Source organism: Dendrobates tinctorius, unplaced genomic scaffold (genome assembly GCF_039654945.1).
Source record: "Dendrobates tinctorius isolate UK_male_01 unplaced genomic scaffold, ASM3965494v1 ptg000140l, whole genome shotgun sequence".
In the NCBI taxonomy this organism is placed as follows: domain Eukaryota; kingdom Metazoa; phylum Chordata; class Amphibia; order Anura; family Dendrobatidae; genus Dendrobates; species Dendrobates tinctorius.
This window is the reverse complement of record NW_027361808.1, coordinates 2329510-2353167: the sequence shown is the minus strand read 5'-3', so window position 1 is coordinate 2353167 and position 23658 is coordinate 2329510. Positions and strand designations below refer to the sequence as shown.

General features: G+C 45.4%; 1 protein-coding gene across 4 annotated transcripts in view; it reads left to right on the top strand.

Annotated features, from left to right (window-relative positions):
• Positions 1–23658, top strand: part of LOC141049008 (dihydroxyacetone phosphate acyltransferase-like) — a 414268-nt gene that overhangs the window by 283818 nt on the left and 106792 nt on the right. For all 4 annotated transcript variants that reach the window (XM_073545096.1, XM_073545099.1, XM_073545098.1 and 1 more), the window contains 2 exons: positions 372–451; positions 3387–3524. In XM_073545096.1, the coding sequence (XP_073401197.1) occupies positions 372–451; positions 3387–3524 (218 nt within the window). The remainder of the gene's footprint in view (positions 1–371; positions 452–3386; positions 3525–23658) is intronic.

Sequence of the window (23658 nt, the reverse complement as noted above, 5' to 3'; positions counted from 1 at the left end):
CTTAATTTAAATGAAAGGTGGTGTTACCAGTGTGGGGCATGTAAATTAGAGAGCAAACTGTCAGTCATTACATGCCTCACACTGGTAACTCCCAACTTCACTTAAAATAAGCTTTGGAGGCAGATTCTCTGAGAGATCTGTGTGCGGCCCACAGAACTTTACAGCTCATTTACATGTTAAAAAGCACATTCTCGGGAAAGAGACAACATATAATTTTCTTAAGCTTTCTGTGACCTTCATTCCCATATGGATGACTTAGCAGGGTTGTTCCTACTCACAGAGTGTGAGACTGGTAAGCATATTGCTATTTTTTGTACTTATATTTGTGCTACTTGTTCATTTACAATTTCAGTGTTGGGTTTCTTTTTTAGATAATATATATCAATCATTTTGCTTCCTGAGGAATCTTTTTTCCAAAGAATTTATTCTTTTCCATGGCTGTGAAGAACAGGTAAGGACAGAAAAGAAAACTCAAAGAACCTGAAAAAAACTGTTTTTATAAATATTACATACTACAGTATATAAAATGTTACACCATATATGTTAGAGGCTTCATTCAGAACATCCTCCAGTAGTGTCAAAATGCAGTAATAAATGCAGTGATTTTCGTCCCTTCAGAAAGGCAAATCATGGCACAAGTGTGAATACAACCCTATGTGTTTGCTTTTGCATTTGTACACAACTGAGCATAGTATTTTGTTCTTCAATTGGTTCTTAAAACAATAGTAATGTGCAGTTTTCATACAATAGATGCTTTTATTAGTTGGACTACAATATATTTTAATTCTCAGGTACAACAGGAGTCAAAAGTTTAGATCTTTCCTACTCTTCTTCTTTACCTATAGCCATTTAGCAAATAGTGGGGTTATATACAGTTAGTATGAAATTAATATTGAAATACTATATTGTTCAGGCCATAGGACCACCTTAATGCACCCCAGATTAGACAGTAGAAAATGGAAAAAACATATTCCCTACTAATTTATTATGGTGATGCATGGAAGGGTCAATACCACTATTTTTCATGATCTAGGGTAGAATTGGGAGGCATTACTAGCTCCGGTTAGTGATTCTGCAGCATGTATATTATTACACATACAGCTTTACAGCACACCATTATGGACACTGTGAAGCGCACACATAGACGCAACACTGCTGAACGCACTTCTTACACACAGCCCTACACACTGAGTTTATTAAGGAGTGAGTGTAGACTAGTTGTAGCGAGTGTACACTATTACACTTTGAAGTCTTTTTCAGTGCTGTGTCTGATCACATGTTCTAAAAAACTCTGCAACTAATCAGGACCCTGCAGCATCTTGTGATGTGCAAGTTTCCTAATGTGTTTTCTTTCTGCCCTGCCCTGATCAAACAGATCAGAGTTGGGCTGAGAGAGAAGTACGGATCTGCACACACCTTGCTCTAAGTACTTGGGAAGGATACTGTATCAGAGTTCTGTTAAATCAAAGTAATTAATGCGCGCTGAGAGCAGTGCTTTGTCAGTGATCTATCACTGGCTACCATTACATAAAAGCAAGAGCATTGTGATGTGAGTCTGCCCCCAAAGGCACCATGTGAGACATAGTCTGCATTAAGGGACACCTTTCAGAGGAGATGAAGGAATCAGTATGATTAAGAACCCAGATTAGAGCATCAACTAATCGAGATGAGCATAAAGATGTGCGGTACCCAGTTTCGACCTCTGTTCAGTTCCTTGATGCAGCCGAGCTTCATAGCTGTGGCCGGCATTCTGAAACCAGCATCTCTTGTGTCCCTCTGTTGTTTCCTAGGTCCTGTATCATCATCCTGCCAACCTACGGAGAAGGGGAGGGACGAATCCAAAAACAACAACCCATGGTCATATTATAAAATTGCTTTACTAATTTGCAGGGCAAGGAACAAGTAAAACATGCTAAAATGCTGGTTAATCATTGCCAAGGATAAGGACACAATTAATCATGTTTGCCAATGTGTGCAAAATTACAATCATAGAAAAACGTATGCCATATAAAGGGTATATAATCAGGACCTAGTAAGCACATATATAACAGAAGAAGTGCCCAGGGGCCATATGTTCACACAGGCCAATAATAGGAAAAACTAAAAAAATCCACAACATAATAACTGGCACATATTTATTACCTGAAAAAGGCAAGTGCAGGGAAGCAGAGGGTCCACGTGTCCGCCCCAATTTTGACAACCGGTCATTTACAGTCCACGGTATTGTATTGTTGTGGGACACTTACTATAATTGTGTATAATATGACAGCTATTATATTGCCACACATGACATATATCCTTTTTCTCACTACCTTCTTTGTTTGCAACCTATGGAGCACCATAGACGCACTTGCCGAGACTTGCAATAAAGTAGAGGAAAAAAGGCCAATTCACATGAATTTGCATACATCTAATTGCAAAAATAGCAATAGACAATTTTATTGACGCCATAACACGTAAAATATAAAACCACTTAAAAGCAATGTCACAACACTCCTGCCTTAATGTAAAAAAATTCTGTGTGTACAGAGTGAACCTGCATATGAATATCTTTAACAAATCATACAAGGTACAGTCAGACAGTGATAAGCATGAGCACTGTCATTATAATATGAGCAACCTGGGTACCAACAAATTATAGTTATAAGCCCATAATAATAAAGATCAATCACCAAGGTTACGCATGATATGCAATTCTAAGAGTTGGCGTCCTCACTAAATGAGCTCAAACAGACAGGTATAAGAAAATACCAGGAGACCTGGATCCAAGGGATGGTCTGAACAGTAATAAGAATGGGAATCCTGACCCAAAGGATAAGCATGAATAATATATAAGCTGTGTGATCAGTATGCAGCCATTTGGTAATGCTGTCAAGGCCCCATCTTAGAGGGAGACAAAAAAAGAGAGAGATTATTGCACAAGATAGAAACATTTGCTATGGAGACCTGTGTGGAGAGCAGGGTATCCAGCAGTGGAATGCTGTAAGGAAAAAAATGGAGACGGGGGTGTGGGGAAAACCCCACGCGTATCGCTGCAAAACAGCTTCGTCAGGGGAAGGTCACTGGGCGAGACTGGCAGTCACAAAAGGAAAGTCTGTATACCGCACATCTTTTTTCTCATCTTATAATAAACTAATACAGGTGTGCACAAGGCATTCACAAAATCCTCTAATATTCTTAATAATAGACCATACTGTACTTTATTAGCACCTAATTAAAGGTGCAAAACAGTTTCCAGTGTGATTACTTGTAATGGGTTAAAGTAAAGGCTAACACCTTTAAATATGAAAAAATAATATCCAAACTTAAATGAAAGAAATGTTCATGATTTCACATATGATATTTTTTCATGTAGAAATATATAACTTATTTGTTTTTACTGACAGGATTTTGAAGAGGGTTGTCTTCTTCTGTCCAAGTTAAATGTTATCAGCAGGACACCTTATGACATTTTTATGAACGAGAATGACAGTGTGGGTCAGTTTTTATATGGAATGTTGTATTCAGCACTTGAAGGATACCAGGTATAAAAAATCACATGAACTACAATATTTGTATGTACATTGTACGAATTCTACACTACCTTCTCAATGTGACATTTGAAGAAAAAACACTGAAATGTTTTTGGATCCTTTCCAAATGGTTGCCATTCCTGAAAAAGCTTTGAGTGATAAACGTTTAATTTCCCCCTTTAGTAGCTAGGACTAATAACCATGTCTAGTGGATTTTTGTCTGGTGTTCATGTATGGAATGGAGTGACAGCCAACACTCATCTCTTAGGGTATGTGCACACGCAGTTTTAGCTGCGGTGTACAGTACCATTCATTTACCATTCAAATGAATGGTAAAAAAAAACGCTGTGTAGACGTTGCGGAAAAATCTGCGCGGATTTGCTGCGGTTTTGAAACCGCAGAAAGAATTGACATGTCAATTCTTTCTGCGGAATCCGCAGCGGGTTCCTATCTCCACCATTGTGGAGATGGTGAATCCGCAGGACCAAACCGCAGGCAAAACTGCAGATAATCCGCAGGTCTTTTGACCTGCGGTTTATCTGCGCTTTTTGCAAAATCCGTGCGGATTAATCTGCAGCGGATTCCGCAGCGTCTGCACACACCCTTAGGTGCAGCATGGAGCCGGCTCACAGTCACCAACCTCCTTTAACCCCTTTACCCCCAAGGGTGGTTTGCACGTTCATGATGGGCCAATTTTTACAATTCTGTCCACTGTCCCTTTATGAGGTAATAACTCTGAAACGCTTCCATGGATCCCACTGATTCTGACATTGTTTTCTCGAGCCATATTGTACTTCATGTTAGGGGTAAAATTTCATTCATATAACTTGCGTTTATTTGTGAAAAAATGGAAATTTGGCGAAAATATTGAAAATTTTGCAATTTTCCAACTTTGAATTTTTATGCCCTTAAATCACAGAGATACGGCACACAAAAAACTTAATAAGTAACATTTCCCACATGTTTACTTTACATCAGCACAATTTTGGAACCAAAATTTTTTTTTGTTAGGAAGTTATAAGGATTAAAAGTTGACCAGCGATTTCTCATTTTTACACCACCATTTTATTTTAGGGACCACATCACATTTGAAGTCACTTTGAGGGTTCTATATGATAGAAAATACCCAAAAGTGACACCATTCTAAAAACTTCACCCCTCAAGGTGCTCAAAACCACATTCAAGAAGTTTATTAACCCTTCAGGTGCTTCACAGGAATTTTTTGAATGTTTAAAAAAAAAATGAACATTTAACTTTTTTTCACAAAATAAATTACTTCAGGTTCAATTTTTTTTTATTTTACCAAGGGTAACAGGAGAAATTGGACCCCACAAGTTATTGTCCAATTTGTCCTGAGTACGCTGATACCTGATATGTGGGGGGGGAACCACTGTTTCTGCGCATGGCAGAGCCCAGAAGGGAAGGAGCGCCGTTTGACTTTTTCAATGCAAAATTGGCTGAAATTCAGATCGGATGCCATGTCACGTTTGGAGAGCCCCTGATGTGCCTAAACAGTGGAAACCCCCCACAAGTGACCCCATTTTGGAAACTAGACCCCACAAGGAACTTATCTAGATATGTGGTGAGAACACAAGGGCTTCACAGACGTTTATAACGTACAGCCGTACAATTAAAAAATCATATTTTTTCCACAAAAATGATCTTTTCACCCCCAATTTTTATTTTCCCAAGGGTAACAGGACCCTAACAGTTATTGTGCAATTTGTCCTGAGTACGCTGATACCCCATATGTGGGTGTAAATGACTATTTTGGCGCATGGCAGAGCTCGGAAGAGAAGCAGCGCCATTTGACTTTTTTGGCTGGAATTGAGATCGGACGCCATGTCGAGTTTGGAAAGCCCCTGATGTGCCAAAACAGTGGAAACCCCCCATAATTGACACCATTTTGGAAACTAGACCCCCAAAGGAATTTATCTAGATGTGTGGTGAAAGCTTTGAACCCCCAAGGGCTTCACAGAAGTTTATAACACCCGGGCGTGAAAATAAAAAAATCATATTTTTTCCACAAACATGATCTTTTAGTCCCCAATTTTTTTTATTTTCCAAAGAGTAACAGGAGAAATTGGACCCCAAAAGTTGTTCAGTTTGTCCTGAGTACGCTGATACCCCATATGTGGGAGAAAACCACTGTATGTGCACACGTCGGAGCTTGGAAGGGGAGTAGTGACGTTTTGGAATGCAGACTTTGATGGAATGGTCTGCGGGTGTCATGTTGCCTTTGGAGAGCCCCTGATGTACCTAAACAGTGGAAACCCCCCACATGTGACCCCATTTTGGAAACTAGACCCCCTGAGGAACTTATCTAGATGTGTGCTGAGCACTTTGAACCCCTCAGTGCTTCACAGAAGTTTATAACGCCTGGGCGTGAAAATAAAAAAATCATATTTTTTCCACAAACATTATCATTTAGTCCCCAATTTTTTTATTTTCCTAAGGGTAACAGGAGAAATTGGACCCCAAAAGTTGTTTTCCAATATGTCCTGAGTATGCTGATACCCCATATGTGGGAGAAAACTACTGTATGGGCACACGTCGGGGTTCGGAAGGGAAGTAGTGACTTTTTGAAATGCAGACTTTGATGGAATGGTCTGCGGGTGTCATGTCACGTTTGGAGAGCCTCTGATGTGCCTAAACTGTTGAAACTCACCACAAGTGACCCCATTTTGGAAACTAGACCCCCCACGGAACTTATCTAGATGTGTGGTGAGCACTTTGAACCCCATAGTACTTCACAGAAGTTTTTAGCGCCTAAGCGTGAAAATAAAAAAATCATTTTTTTCCACAAAAATGATATTTTTGCCCCCAATTTTTTATTTTCCTAAGGGTGAAAGGAGAAATTGGACCGCAAAAGTTGTTTTGCAATTTGTCCTGAGTAGGCTGATACCCCATATGTGGGGGTAAAACACTGTTTGGGCGCATGGCAGAGCTTGGAAGGCAAAGAGCACCATTTGACTTTTTCAATGCAGAATTGGCTGGAATTGAGATCAGACGCCAAGGCACTAAAAACATCAGCAAGTCTGCACATAACTTTATCAATAAAGTTTTTTTAATCAAAGCCAAGTGTCAGGAACTATATAAAATAAAAAAGACTGCTTTATTTAAAATATGATGTAGCAAAAAGACAAAAAAAAAAAAATGCAGAAAAAAGCACAATAAAAACACACTCAACAGCGCAATAAAAAAAAAAAGTAACCTAATTTACATAAATGCTGCAAAAAATCTGCAAGGTCAAAAACTCTCCAAATAATCATTGTGTGAACTTAGACTTCTACTCCTATGACGTCCAGCCCCAGGCTGGGCAGTTTAATATAATAGTGCAATACTAACTTAAATATTAAAGCATAGCACTGTATTGTGCAAACAATCACAGGTTGAAACAGGGCTGAAAAAAATGTAAAAAAAATAAACTAATAAAATAAATACCATATATACTCGAGTATAAGCCGAGGCACATAATTTTGCCACAAAAAAAACTGGGTAAACGTACTGACTCGAGGATAAGCTGGGTATGCATTGTCCCCTCATCCCTATCATGGTATGCATGGCTCTGACCTTGTATGCATGGCTCCTCCGTCGATGTCCTTGATTGCATGGCTCTCCCGTCCTGTCCCTGAATGCATGGCTCCTTATCCTCTATCCTTGTATGCATGGTTCCTATAAAAAAAGCAAAAAACATCATACTTACCATGTCTGCGCGCCCTCGCTGCACCTTGTTCCAGCGCCAGCAATTCTTCCTGCCGAGCGTTCACGTGACCCCGCTCATTAAGGTAATGAATATTCACTTCACGCCTATGGGAGTGGAGAGGCGTGAATATTCATTACCTTAATGAGCGGGGCCACGTGATCGCTCGGCCGGAAGAGTTGCTGGCACCGGAACGAAAAGAAATGCAGCGAGGTCGCGCAGGCAAGGTAAGTAGGATGTGTGCTGGAAGCCGACGGCTTCGGCTGTCATGTACGCTATTACAGAGAAATGAATATTCATTTCTCTTTAGCAGCGGCACAGGCTTTAGCCACAGCCGCCAGCTCCTGCCTCTGTGACCCGCTGCTCCTCTGCTCCCTTTCCCCCACCGACTTTCTGGGACAATTGACTCGCATATAAGCCAAGGGGGGCGTTTTCAGCACTAAAAAATGTGCTGAAAAACTCGGCTTATACACAAGTATATACGGTATATATATTTTTTAACTTAAAATTCACCCCCTTTTTTCTAAATCTCAAAATAAAAACGTACTAAAAGCATATTTAGCATCAGTTTTTAATTCTAGAATTATTTAACCTCTTAGTGACACAGCCAATTTTGACCTTAATGACCAAGTCAGTGTTAACAATTCTGACCACTGTTACTTTATGAGGTAATAGGTCTGGAACGCTTAATAATAATAATAATAATAATAATAATAATAATAATTTTATTTCTATAGCGTCAACATATTCCGCAGCACTTTACATTATAGAAGGGACTTCTACAGACAATAGACATTACAGCATACCAATAAACACATAGTTCAAAGTAGAAACCAAGAGGAATGAGGGCCCTGCTCGCAAGCTTTCAATCTATAAGGAAAAAGGGGAGACAGGAAAGGTGGATGGTAACAATTGTTTTTATTGTTCGGACCCGCCTTAGTGTATGAATCGGGTGTTCCTGTGATGCTGCATGAACCAGTTAACAGTCTAAATATGTAACAGTATAGACACAGAGGGCTATTAAATGCATAAAGCATGAGAGAAACCTGTTTATGGTAAAAAAAATTTTTGAATGAGCCACACAGGGATAATTAGGTTTATGCGTTGAGGCAATAGACCAGTCCGAACAAATGCGTTTTTAGGGCACGCTTAAAACTGTGGGGATTGGAGATTACTCATATTACCTGGGTAGTGCATTCCAAAGAATTGGCGCAGCACATGAAAAGTCTTGGGGATGGGGTTTTGAGGTTCTGATTATTGAGGATGTTAACCTCAGGTCATTAACAGAACTGAGGGCACGGGTAGGGTGGTAGGCTGAAACGAGGGAGGAGATGTAGGGTGGTGCTGAGTCATGGAGTGCTTTGTGGGTGAGGGTAATAAGTTTATACTAAATTCTGGAGTGGATGGGTAGCCAATGTAAGGAATGGCACAAGGTAGAGGCATCAGTATAACGATTGGTGAGGAATATGATCCTAGCTGCAGCATTCAGGACAGATTGGAGAGAGGAGAGTTTGGTAAGAGGGAGACCGATTAGTAGAGAGTTGCAATAGTCCAGATGAGAATGAATAAGAGAAACAGTAAGAGTTTTTGCAGAGTCGAAAGTAAGAAAGGGTCGAATTGGGGGGCAAATGAAAGCTCAGAATCAAGTATGACTCCAAGACAGCGGGCATGTTGCTGGGGAATAAAAGGTGGAACCACACACGGAAATGGCAATGTCGGGCATAGGTAGGTTAGTAGAGGGAGGAAACATGAGGAGTTCAGTTTTTGACAGGTTAAGTTTGAGATAAAGGGAGGACATGATGTTAGAGACAGCGGTAAGACAATCACTGGTGTTTTCCAAAAAGGCAGGCATGATATCAGGAGAAGAAGTGTATAATTGGGTGTCATCAGCATAGAGATGGTACTGGAACCCAAATCTACTGATTGCTTGACCAATAGGGGCAGTACACAAAGAGAAGAGGAGGGCACCTAAAACCGATCCTTGAGGAATCCCAACAGTAAGGGAAGATGAGAGGAGGAGGAGGAGCCAGCAAAAGATACAGTAAAGGAGCGGTCAGAGAGATAGGAAGAGAACCAGGAGAGAACGGTGTCCTTGAGGCCGATGCGCATATTCATTACTTTAATGAGCGGTACTACGTGACCGCTGAACACAGGAAGAGCTGCGGCGCCGGAGACCATCTTGTTAGCGTGGTTGGTCAGGAGCCGGAATCTCCAGGAGTGGACCCTCTGGACCGTGGCACCGAGGGGCTCCGGGTAAGCTGCCAGGTGGAACTGACCCCTAAACAGGGACCGTTAGGAGCAGGCCTAGGGGTTCGAGTACCACGGTAGCCGGTACCGAGAGGGGCGGCTCAAGATGGACTGGAGTAGGACAGTGGGACTGAAGTGTAGATGACAGAACAGGGCTGGCACACAGGAGACAGGAATGGAGTAAGACTATAGACTGGAACGTGGAGGAACTGAAGTGTAGATGACAGGACAGAGTTGGAACACAGGAGACAGGAATAAAGGAGGATGGAAGGACTGGAGCAGGATGGAACTGGAACACCGGAGGCAGGACTGGAGTAGGACGGCAGGGCTGGAACAGGAACACCGGAGGCAGGACTGGAGTTGGACGGCAGGACTGGAACAGGAATGGATCAGGAACACCGGAGGCAGGAGACGGAGGAAACGGGAACACTGGAGTAGGACTGAGAAACACTGTTAGCGAACACGGAAGACCGGCTGCGAGGCTGCTGCAGGAAACACTGAGGACGGCACCGAGAGACTGTAGAGAGCACAGGAGGAAGCAGGGCCCAGTGTGCAAGGTAACACAATGATCAGGCGCCTCCCTCAGGGGGAAGTGGCCTGATATAGCCCCGTCTGGTCTGCCATTGGTCCGAAGGTGCTTCCGGGTCAGGGCACAGCCGGAGCACAAGAAGCAGCAGGGAGGTGCGGCCGCGGCCTATGGCGCATGCGCATTGCATGCAGGGATGGCGTCGGCCGTGAGCCTGTCAGAGGTGACCGCCATGGCCATCGGGTGGAGAGAGACTGCAGCGTGGGAGCGGCGGTGGCTGCGGCATGGGAGCGGAGGCTGGGTGAGTATGACAGAGCGGTGTAACTGTACCCCATCCCCTAAGCCGCCCTCCCCGGAGATTAGCAAGAAATCTCTTGAGGATACGGGGAGCATTGATATTCTCCTGAGGCTCCCAGGATCTCTCCTCAGGAGCAAAGCCCTTCCAATCAACAAGAAAGAATGTCCTACCTCTAACACTCTTCATAGCAAGAATGTCCGGCACTTCAAAGACATCATCGGCACCCACCAGCTGAGGACCAGGATCAGGCAAGGAATGGAAGCGATTCAGCTCCTCAGGTTTTCGGAGGGAGACGTGGAAGGTGTTCGGGACCCGGAGCAAAGCAGGCAACCTCAATTTATAGGCGACTTCGTTGCTACGTCCAAGAATTTCAAACGGACCGATGTAGCGTGGTCCCAACTTGTAGGAGGGCAATTTCAACCGGATGAATTTGGAGGAGAGCCAGACTTTGTCCCCAACATGATACTGAGGAGGAGCCAATCTCCTTTTGTCGGCATAATTCTTCATCTGATCAGCGGACCTCTTGAGTGACATATTGGTCTCGGCCCAAATCTTGGAAAATTCAGAGGACAAGGCGTTGGCCGCGGGTACCTCAGAGGCAGGGGTTATCGGAAGAGGAACACCAGGATGTCTGCCAAAAACAATGAAGAATGGAGACTTGGCCAAGGACTCGCCAGCATGGTTGTTATAAGCAAACTCTGCCCAGGGGAGTAAGTCAACCCAATCATTCTGGTGGGCATTGGAGAAATGACGTAGGTACCCCGTCAATGTCTGGTTGGTACGCTTTACCTGTCCGTTGGACTGTGGATGGTAGGCCGAGGAGAAGTTGAGGGAAACGTTCATGAGCTTGCAAGGTGAACGATAGAACTTGGAGGTAAACTGAACCCCTCGGTCAGACACAATGCGTTGAGGTAGTCCATGGAGTCTGAAGATTTGGTGAATGAAAACTTTGGCCAGCTCCGGCGCCCAGGGAAGACCGGGTAGAGGGACAAAGTGGGCCATCTTTGAAAAGCGATCCACCACCACCAAAAAGGTCGGTGACAAAATCCATGGCGATGTTTTCCCAAGGAACCGTAGGAACGGGCAACGGAAGCAACAAGCCTGATGGAGGTCTTCGTGGCACTTTGTTTTTAGCACAGGATTGACAAGAAACCACAAAGTCGAGTACATCTTTGCGAAGCGTGGGCCACCAGTAGTGACGCGTGATAAGATCAAGGGTCTTCTTAGTTCCGGCATGGCCGGCCAGTTTGGAGGAGTGCCTCCATAGGAGAACCTTTCGCTTGAGGTTCTCAGGCACAAGTGTCTTGCCTGGAGGAGGAGTAAGTCAGTTCACTGGAGCCACTGTGATGATCCTAGTGGGATCAATGATATGTGAAGGTTCCTCCGTTGTTTCATGTGGCTGGAAGACCCTGGATAGGGCGTTGGCTTTAGTATTCTTGTTGACAGGATGGAAACGGAGCTCAAAGTCAAATCGGGTGAAAAATAAGAACCATCTGGCCTGACGAGGGTTGAGTCTCTGGGCAGACTGGAGATAGGCCAGATTTTTGTGGTCCAAGAAGATGACAAAGGGATGAACAGCTCCTTCCAGGAGGTGACGCCATTCCTCCAAGGCCAACTTGACGGCCAGGAGTTCCCGGTCGCCGATCACATAGTTACACTCAGATGGAGAGAAGGCCTTCGAGAAGAAGCCACAAGGATGCAGGCGACCGAGGCAGTTCTCTGGGACAATACTGCCCCAGCACCTGTCGAGGAAGCGTCCACCTCAAGTACAAAAGGTCGATTGCTCTCAGGGCGATGCAGGACGGGAGCCATGGAGAAAGCCCGTTTTAGGGTCAGAAAGGCGTTTGTATGTTCTCCCCGTGTTTGCATGGGTTTCCTCCGGGTACTCCGGTTTCCTCCCACATTCCAAAGACATACTGATAGGGAATTTAGATTGTAAGCCTCATCGGGGACAGTGATGATAATGTGTGCAAAATGTAAAGCGCTGTGGAATATGTTAGCGCTATATAAAAATAAAGATTATTATTAAAGGCCTCCTCCGCCTCAGGAGTTCAATCTTTGGGGGTAGTCCCCTTATGGGTGAGAGCAGAAATAGGTCTTGTGATCGCAGAGAAGTGAGAGACAATTTCCAGGTAATAATTGGCGAATCCGAGAAATTGTTGTATTGCCTTTACTCCGACGGGGCAAGGCCATTTGAGAATGGCAGACAACTTCTCGGGGTCCATCCTTAGACCAGCGTTGGAGATAATGTATCCCAGAAATGGCAGAGAGGTCTGTTCGAAGAGACATTTCTCGATCTTCGCATACAGGCGGTTCTTCCGAAGACGCTGTAGCACCAGGCGGACACTCTTTCTGTGGGACGAGAGGTTTGGTGAGAAGTCGAGGATGTCTTCTAAGTACATGACCACACAGGAGAACAAGAGATCCCGGAAGATCTCATTGACGAACTCTTGAAACACCGCAGGAGCATTGCAGAGACCAAAGGGCATGACCAGGTACTCGTAATGGCCGTCTCGAGTGTTGAAAGCAGTCTTCCACTCGTCACCTGCATGAATACGGACCAGATTATAGGCTCCTCTGAGGTCCAGCTTGGAGAAGACCCGAGCCCCTCTGAGATGGTCAAACAGCTCCGGAATGAGTGGAAGAGGGTACCTGTTCTTGATGGTAATCTCATTCAAGCCCCTATAGTCAATGCACAGCCGTAGAGTTCCATCCTTCTTTTTGACGGAGAAGAACCCGGCTCCTGCGGGTGAAGAGGATTTCTGTATAAAGCCTTTGGCGAGGTTCTCTCGGACGTACTCGGACATGGCGGTGGTCTCTGCGGGAGACAAGGGGTAGATTCTGCCCCTTGAAGGGGTTGAACCGGGAACAAGTTCAATTGGGCAGTCAAACGGCCGGTGTGGAGGAAGGACCTCCGCTTCCTTCTTATCAAAAACATCGATGTAAGAGCTGTAGGCTGGAGGAAGACCCGGAAGGTCTGGAGGTGATGGAGGAGCGGCCGCCAGGCAGACAGGTGTTAGACAGAGAGCTTGGCACGGGTGCCCCCAGCGGAGTATCTCCCCAGAAGACCAGTCGAGAACAGGCTGATGAGTCCTTAACCATGGAAGACTGAGTAGAATGGTGTGAGAGAGCTTAGGAAAAACGTAGAAGGTTATCTTCTCTCGGTGTAAGGCTCCGACTTGCAACTCCACTTCTTCAGTGGCCAAGGTGACGGTCACCTGTAGCGGTTTGCCATCCACTGCGGCAATGTCATGATCCAAGGTGGATCTGACAGTTTAAATGCACAAAGTGAACTTTTTTTCCTTTGGCTTGGTGCCAAAGTGGGTTGATTGCCCCCGGTGGCCATTAGAATTATTACACGTGGTGTCGTTCATTCTAAGTTGCCCCGGTGGTGGTGAGCGGTAGTGCACTTTAGTTTCTTTGGTTTAATGTGCACTTAATTACAAATCAGGTGTTAGGCTCTATAAAAGGGAGCCAGGTGGGTTCAATCACTGTTGGTGATATTGTGTTCCTCATTTGGGAAGCAAGCCTGGGTGAAAGAAGGAGCTGAACATGAGTCCTGCGCAGCCCAGCCAGAGGGGACGAGTGGCAGCTAGGTGGTCTGCAAGAAGGGCTGGCATGGCGTGGTGGAGTCACAGTTTATGGTGTTTGCAGGAAGTGCTTGCATGGCTTGGTGGAGTGACGACTATGGAGAGAGTTGCACTCAGCATGCGGGACTTGGTTGCTGGGAGTTGGACTCAAGCATGCTGGACTTTTTGGGCAGGATTTGAACTCATCTTTGGGACTCTGTTACTGGACAGCTGAAACTGGTGGTGGACTCTGCTCCAAGGCTGCACTATGGTGAAGGATCCAGTTATGGTGATGGATCCAGGTGGAGGAGAAGATGCACACAGGTGGTGGGCTGTTGCTAGGAGCGTACGCAACAGAGCAAAGCTAAGTGGTGTATCCCCTGTATTGTCATTTTTCCTCATGTGTGTTTAGTGCACTGGTGGGATTAGTTTTCGCACCGACCAATTCCCTAGTGAGGGTTTAGGTTTAGGACGAGCTAGGGTTTTTAGGTTCCTGTTGCACGCCCGGTGCGGAACCAGCATAGGGAACGTTAGGAGTGCAGGGACACTGGCTCAGGGGAGCTCATGAAGTCTCCACTTCCCTATTCCCTATCGCAGGGTCCACCATTGTTAATGTTTCCCAGGTTTCCCTTATTGTTTAAATTCGCCTTACTGGAGGCGGGGTTTCCAGACTTGTATATATGTGTAATGTCTAAATTCGCCAGTTGGAGGCGGTGTATCCAGCTGCACGTGTTTATTATTTAAATTCGCCCCACTGGAGGCGGTGTATCCAGGGTCACCTGCATCACATGGGTTTGCCTTGCGGTAGTCGCTGCGTCCAGATACACGTGACAGGCAATCTGGATAGGGTTAGATAGAGTAACCACGGGAATTTGGTATTTGTCCATCTCTTCAGGTCGAATGAAGTTACCTGCCGAGCCCGAATCCACGTAGGCCACCTCGGAACCACGTCTCTCCCCTGAAACCAAAAGCCCAGAAATCGTAAGAGGTTGAGAGGGATCATCATCACCTAGGGAGGCCTCTCTTACCTGACCTAGGTGGAGAAGTTTCCCTGTCTCTTAGGACAGGTGCGGGCATAGTGTGACGAACCACCACAATAGAGGCACAGACCTTGTGCCCGCCTCTCTCTCTGACGCAAGTCGGCCAACTTTAGATGATCTATCTGCATGGATTCGACTGAGGAGGGAGAAGAGCACCCGGCCGAATGGGGGCTGGCAGAACGGGTGAAAAGGGGAACTGGCCTGGTGGACCTCCTGTCTCTCGCTGACTCGCGAGCGTGCTCCTTGAAGCGTAGGTCAATGCGGGTAGCCAGCGAGATAAGGTCCTCTAAGGTGGACGGGGTATCTCGACCTGCGAGTTCATCTTTTATTCTGCCTGAAAGACCGCGCCAGAATGCCCCTACCAAAGCCGCGTTATTCCAGCCGAACTGGAGACAGTGCGAAAGCGAATAGCGTATTGTCCGACCGTGAGAGAACCCTGATGTAAGTTAAAGAGTGACTCAGTGAGAGAGGCTAACCGGCCCGGCTCATCGAAGACCCTGCGAAAAGTATCCAAGAAAACCGGGAGACTCTAGACGACAGGGTCGTCACCTTCCCAGAGGGAATTCAACCAAGACATGGCCTCCCCCTCCAGATGGGACATGATGAAGGCCACCTTGGCCCGATCAGAGGGATATTGCTGCGGCAACTATTCAAAGTGGAGGCTACACTGATTTAAGAACCCCCTACAGAGCTTGGGATCCCCGGTGAAGCGAGGCGGTTTGGCAAGGCGGGGCGTCGGGAAAGCTGTAGACGCGGAGGGATGAGTCGGGGCTGCGGTAGCAGCCTGCAGGGCCGACAAGCGACTGTCAAAGGAGGCCATGTAAGACAAAATGTGGGCTTGAGTATCTTGTTGCTGACCCAGCTCCTGTTGGAGACTGGCCAGTTGAGTGGCATTTCCAGGACCGACCACCTGCAGGGCCGACAAACGGGTGTCCATAGTCTTCATGATCGACATAATGAGTCCCTGATTCTCCCGCAGGAAGAGCAACACTTTCTGAGTGGCAGCAGTAGTACTGGCGGAGTCTATGGCCTGATCGTACTATTAGCGTGGGTGGTCAGGAGCCGGAATCTCCAGGAGTGGACCCTCTGGACCGTGGCACCGAGGGTCCCCGGGCAAGCTGCCAGGTGGAACCGACCCCTATACAGGGACCGATAGGAGTAGGCCCAGGGGTTCGAGTACCACGGCAGCCTGTACCGAGAGGGGCGGCTCAGGATGGACTGGAGTTGGACAGTGGGAATGAAGTGTAGATGACAGAACAGGGCTGGCACACAGGAGACTGGAATGGAGTAAGACTATAGACTGGAACATAGAGGAACTGAAGTGTAGATGACAGGACAGAGTTGGAACACAGGAGACAGGAATAAAGGAGGATAGAAGGACTGGAGCAGGATGGAACTGGAACACCGGAGGCAGGACTGGAGTAGGACGGCAGGACTGGAACAGGATGGAACAGGAACACCGGAGGCAGGACTGAAGTAGGACGGCAGGACTGGAACAGGATGGAACAGGAACACCGGAGGCAGGACTGGAGTAGGACGGCAGGACTGGAACAGGATGGAACAGGAACACCGGAGGCAGGACTGGAGTAGGACGGCAGGACTGGAACAGGAATGGATCAGGAACACCGGAGGCAGGAGACGGAGGAAACAGGAACACTGGAGCAGGACTGAGAAACACTGTTAGCGACCACGGAAGACAGGCTGCGAGGCTGCTGCAGGAAACACTGAGGACTGCACCGAGAGACTGTAGAGAGCACAGGAGGAAGTAGGGCCTAGTGTGCAAGGTAACACAATGATCAGGCACCTCCCTCAGGGGGAAGCTGCCTGATATAGCCCCGTCTGGTCTGCCATTGGTCCGAAGTTGCTTCCGGGTCAGGGCACAGCCGAAGCACAAGAAGCAGCAGGGAGGCGTGGCCACGGCCCATCAGAGGTGGCTGTCGGGTGGAGAGAGGCTGCGGCGTGGGAGCGGAGTCCGGCTACGACGTGGGAGTGGAGGCCAGCTGCAGCGTGGGAGCAGAGGCCGGGTGAGTATGGCGGAGCGGTGTAACACATCTGAGAGGCAGGGACTACAGAGACCGCACCAGGAGAGGGTGAGTATGATCTGACAGCCGCACTCCCCCGCCAACCCCCAGGACAGTGACTCGAGTATATGCTGAGAGGGGCACTTTCAGCCTAAAAAAATGGGCTGAAAATCTCGGCTTATACTCGAGTATATACAGTAATGAATAACATTTTCCACATGTCTACTTTACATCAGCACGATTTTGGAAGCATAATTTTTTTTTGTTATGAAAGGGTTAAAATTTGACCAGTGATTTCTCATTTTTCCAACAAAATTTACAAAACCATTTTTTAGAGACCAAATCACATTTGAAGTGGCTTTGAGGGATCAATTTGACAGAAATTACCAAAAAGTGACACCATTCTAAAAACTACACCCCGCAAGGTGCTCAAAGCCACATTCAAGAAATCTACTAACCCTTCAGGTGCTTCACGAGAACTAAAGCAATGTGGAAGGAAAAAATTAGCATTTAACTTTTTTCACAAAAAATTTACTTTAGACTCAAACTTTTTTATTTTCACAAGGGTATCAGAGAAAATGGTCCACAAAATTTGTTGTACAATTTCTTCTCAGTACACCAATACCCCATATGTGTGGGAAATCCACTGTTTGGGCTCATGGCAGGGCTCAAAATGGAGGAAGCACCGTTTGACTTTTTGAACACAAAATTGGCTGGAATTGATGGCAGACACCATGTCGTGTTTGGAGACCCCCTGATGTGACTACACAGTGGAAACGCCCCCAATTCTAACGCCAACCCTAACACAGCCCTAAACATTACCCTAACTACAACACACCCCTAACCCCAACCCTAACCCCAACACAAACCTAACCCCAACACAACCCTAACACAACCCTAACCCCAGCTCTAACCCCAACTCTAACCCTAACTGCAAAAAAATAAAAAAAATTTTTTTTATTATTTTTACCTAACTAAAGGGGTGACAAAGGGAGGGGGGGTTGATTTACAATTTTATTTATTTAGATCACTGTGATAGGGTCTATCACAGTGATCAAAATGAATCAATAGGAAAAATCTCCTGTTATTGCCAGCAGATCTTGGCAGGCGCACTGCAAATGCGCTCGCCATTTTCTTTCAGGAAGATAGCATGGAGGGCCAGGGGACCGAGCAGGATGATCTGGGGATAGCGGAGGTACAGGGGGACCCCATTTCTCTCTCCTCTGGTATGCTAGATCATATCAGAGGAGAGAGAAATAAATGGAAACACTGACTTTTTTTGTGATCACCATTATTCAGTGAATAACGGCGATCATGAGACCGAAATCATGTTCTCCAGGGTCTCAGCTACCCCCGGTAGCTGAGATCCTGGAGATTTTCCGATGCTGGAGGGCGCTGTACAGTGGGTACGGAAAGTATTCAGACACCTTTAAATTTTTCACTCTTTGTTTCATTGCAGCCATTTGGTAAATTCAAAAAAGTTCATTTTTATTCTCACTAATGTACAGTCTGCACCCCATCTTGATGAAAAAAACAGAAATGTAGAAATTTTTGCAAGTTTATTAAAAAAGAAAAACCAAAATATCACATGGTCATAAGTATTCAGACCCTTTGCTCGGACACTCATATTTAAGTCACATGCTGTCCATTTCCTTGTGATCCTCCTAGAGATGATTCTACTCCTTCATTGGAGTCCAGTTGGGTTTAATTAAACTGATAGGACTTGATTTGTAAAGGCACACACCTGTCTATATAACACCTCTCAGCTCACAGTGCATGTCAGACCAAATGAGAATCATGAGGTCAAATGAACTGGCCAAGGAGCTCAGAGACAGAATTGTGGCAAGACACCGATCTGGCCAAGGTTACAAAAGAATTTCTGCAGTACTCAAGGTTCCTAAGAGCACAGTGGCCTTCATAATCCTTAAATGGAAGAAGTTTGGGACAACCAGAAGTCTTCCTAGACCTGGCCGTCCAGCCAGACTGAACAATCGTGGGAGAAGAGCCTTGGTGAGAGGTAAAGAAGAACCACAAGACTGTGGTTGAGCTCCAGAGATGCAGTAGGGAGATGGGAGAAAGTTCCACAAAGTCAACTATCACTGCAGCCCTCCACCAGTCAGGCCTTTATGGCAGAGTGTTCCGACGGAAGCTTCTCCTCAGTGCCAGACATATGAAAGCTTGCATAGAGTTTGCTAAAAAACACATGAAGGACTCCCAAACTATAGAAATGAGATTCTCTGGTCTGATGAGATGAAGATAGACCTTTCTGGTGATAATTCTAAGCGGTATGTGTGGAGAAAACTAGGCACTACTCATCACCAGTCCAGTACAATCCCAACAGTGAAACCTGGTGGTGGCATGGGGTTTTTAGCTGCAGGAACAGGATAACTGGTTGCCATTGAAGGAAACATGAATGCGGCCAAGTACAGAGATATCATGGATAAAAACCTCTTCCATATTGCTCTGGACCTCAGATTTGGCCCAAGGTTCACCTTCCAACAAGACAATGACCCTAAGCACACAGCTAAAATAACAAAGGAGTGGCTACGGAACAACTCTTGACTGGCCCAGCCAGAGCTCTGACCTAAACCCAATTGAGCATCTCTGGAGAGACCAGAAAATGGCTGTCCACCAACGTTCACCGTCCAACCTGACGGAACTGGAGAGGATATCCAAGGAAGAATGGCAGAGGATACCCAAATTCAGGTGTGAAAAACTTGTTGCTTCATTCTCATGAAGACTCATGGCTGTACTAGCTCAAAAGTTTGCTTCTACTCAATACTGAAGCAAAGGTTCTGAATACTTATGACCATGTGATATTTCAGTTTTTCTTTTTTAATAAATTTGCAAAAATTTCTACATTTCTGTTTTTTCTGTCAAGATGGGGTGCAGTGTACATTAATGAGAAAAAAATTAACTTTTGAAATTACCAAATGGCTGCCATGAAACAAAGAGTGAAAAATTTAAGTGGGTCTGAATACTTTCCGTACCGACTGTATTTCTTAGCGCCTTTAAAAAGCAGCGCTGAGGAATAAGTACTCTTAACTGCCGCTATTAAAAGGTGTATCAGCGGTCATTAATGGCTCCTCATCCCTATCCTGGTATGTATGGCCCCATCATCCCTATTCTGGTGTGCATGGCAACCTCATCCCCATCCTTGTAAGCATAGCTTATCATCCCTTTTTTGGTATGCATGGCTCCTCATCCCTTTCCTGGTATGCATGGCTCCTCATCCCCATCTTGGTATGCATGGCCCACTCATCCCTATCCTCGTATGCATGGTCTCCTCATCCCTATCCTGGTATGTATGGGCTCCTCATCCTTATCCTTGTATGCATGGCTCATCATCCCTATCCTGGTATGCATGGCCCCCTCATCCCTATCCTGGTATGCATGGCCCCCTCATCCCTATCCTGGTATGCATGGCCCCATCACACTTATCCTGGTATGCATGGCCCCATCATACTTATCCTGGTATGCATGGCCCCATCATCCTTAACGTGGTATGCATGACCCCCTCATCCCTATCCTGGTATGCATGGTCTCCTCATCACTATCCTGGTACGCATGGGCTTCTCATCCCTATCCTGGTATGCATGGTCTCCTCATCCTTATCCTGGTATTCATGGCTATCTCATCCCTGTTCTGGTATGCATGACCCCCTCATCCCTATCCCAATATGCATGGCACCCTCAACCCCATCCTGATATACATGGCCACCATCAGAAAAACATTAAAATAATAAACCATCCTACTTACCTTCCTTGTGCATCATCACAGTGTCTTGTTCTGATGCCAGCAGCTGATTTATGCTTGTAAGCAGCGCGTAGCAGTGACTTTATGCGCTGCTTACAAACAGAGGACAGCTGCACGAATACTCACTGCTCTCCACGCTGGGACTGAGTACGTGGAGAGCAGTGAGTATTCATTTCTCTTTAATAAATACGCACAGTTTTGTCCACAAAATAAATTTGGACTGAGAACTAGGGATGGGCGAATCTACTCGTTAGGACTCGTTACTCTGCGAGTAGTAGGGGACTCGCAGGAGTCGGTACTCTGCGAGTTTCCAAGCGATTACTCGCACAGTAACGAGTCCAATGCAAATGAATGGCAATCCTAGTTTTTTCAGAGTTTCTTAGCGATTTTGTGTCAGCAGCTGGACACAAAATCGCTAAGAAACTAGCTAGGAGTTCTCTCTCTCTCTCACTCTCTCTCTCTCCCCCCTCCAGCACAGGACTCGCTGGCAAACTCGCATCCCCATTCTCCTCCTCCCCTGCACAGGAATCGCAAAACAGAGAGAACTCTAGCTAGTTTTTTCACAGTTTAATAACAAGCAATCCTAGTTTCTTAGCGATTTTGTGTCCAGCTGCTGACACAAAATCGCTAAGAACTCTGCATCCCCATTCTCCTCCTCCCCAGCACAGGAATCGCTGCAAAACTCGCATCCCCATTCATTAACATTGGACTCGCTAGACTTGCAACGAATAGCGAGTTTCCAAGTCGGACTCGTTACAGCCTAGCGATTCCGAATATTTCAGGATTCGCCCATCCCTACTGAGAACTCACAATTGAACTGAAAAAACAACCAAACTAGAATATAATCCAAAAAACATAATTTTTTTATTATTCAAAAGTACTATTAAAATCCATGATAAAACAGAGGCTACCAATCCACACAAAAGGGCTCAACACTGGCAGAAAAATGCAATAGCTGCTCAAAGAAATTCAAAGTGCGAATGGTTAAATATGCGCAATTATGCGAATTTCACTAGTGCAAAAAAAAACTTTTGGCAGCATTAAATCCTCTGCAAATACAGTAGGCTGCATGTGCATTAAGTGAAAAAATAGTTATATCATAATATTCTTGAACCAATAAAACGGTCTCATATATCCAGTGAGCAGAAAGATTGCAGAGGAATTTGCCTGTCAAAAAATTATTGCATGTCTGCAAAAAATGCAAATTTTACCACAGCACTCAAGCTAAATAGTAGATTACAAATACAGCAGTGCAGTTTCCCCTGCAAAACAGGTAGGCTCCAAATGGACCTAATAAATTGTTAACACCCAGTGGTCACAAATAGTAAGCAAAAAAAGGCCCATGAATCAAATTTACAGAGATTGCAACAAAGGAAAAGCAGGAGAAACTTACAAAATAGCTAGTGTATGTCCTGTTGCCCCAACGCACATTTCGTGTCTCACTTCATCAGGAGGCGTTTGGGCGACAGGACATACACTGGCTATTTTGTAAGTTTGTCCCATGAATACCCATTATTGTAATTTGTAAAGTGGTATTTATGGTGATTTAATGAAAGACGGATCATAGGTCCCCGTATTTCATATCAGCGCTATGTCCTAATCTACTGTATATGTTGTTAATTTTAATGATCTATTAACAAAGATTTATGGTTTAATATACTCTGTGTGTTGGGCTCCTTTTCATGTATGTATTCAAGTTCTAGTAATAAAAAACATGTACAATAATCATGAACAATACAAGTCACCGACTGGTACAGGCGGAGAGAGGACCTGACAGGGTTCTCAGCCAACAAAGGATGAGTGAGGACACAGTATGTTAGGGTAGAGCTGGTCGTGTTACGTTACAGTGGAGCAAGGTTTACTGCATGTTGTAGGCTTGTCGGAAGAGGTAGGCTCCTTTTAAATGTTTCCACTGTAGATGAGAATCTGATATGTTGAGGTAGAGATTTCCAGAGTAGGGAGAATGTACAGGAGAAATCTTTTATGAGATTGTGAGAGGAGGAGATAAGAGGGGAGTAAAGAAATAGATCTTGTGATCTTGCAATGTGGAGTGAAGGGAATGGCAGAGAGAAGAGGACGGAATAGCGGGGGTACAAGTGGATTTGTCGGGCAGCAAAGTTTAGGATAGATTGGGTGCGGGATGAGTGAGAGAGTGTTGGAAGGACAAAGAGCAGGAGGTTGCAGTACTCAAGGCAGGAGATGATGAGAGAGTGCACTAGTGTTTTTGCAGACTCTTGGTGAAGGAATGTACAGATCTGGGAAATATTTTGAGTTGGAGTCAGCAGGAGATGGAAAAGCCTGGGATATGTGGTTTGAATGAGAGAGCATAGTCAAGAGTTACCTCAAGGGAGCAAGCTTGCGGACTGGGAAGAGGGAGAAACCATTAACTTTGCTCAATAGGTCTGTTGGGGGTGTTGAGTGAGAGGGGGAAAAATGTTGAATTCTGTTTTGTCCATGTTAAGTTTTAGAAATCGAGCAAAGAAGAACGATGACATAGCGGACTAACATGGGATTCTCTTTAGTAAGGAGATGATGTTGGGCCCAGAGAGGTAGATCTGTGTGTCTGAATCTGAATAGAGATGAACTGAAAGCCATGGGACTTTATGAACTGTCCCAGGTCGAAGGTGTAGATGTAGAAAAGCAGGGGTCGTAGAACTGAACCTTGGGGGACACCAAAGATAGAGGGCGAGGGATTTTGTGTGTGAATGGGAGTCTGTTAGGTATGAAGAGATCCAAGATAGGGCCAAGCCTGTGATGCCAAGAGATTAGAGAATCTGTAGTAAGAGGGAATGGTCCACTGTGTCGAAGGCAGAGGACATGTCCAGGAGGAGGAGGACAGAATAGTGTTGCTTGTCTTTGGTGATTAGTAGGTCATTGGTGACTTTAGTTAGGGCAGTGTTGGGCAGTTTTGGTTGAATGATTCAGTTGGAAGCCAGATTATAACCTGTCAAAGAGGGAACACGAGGAGTGGTTGGAGGACAGTTCA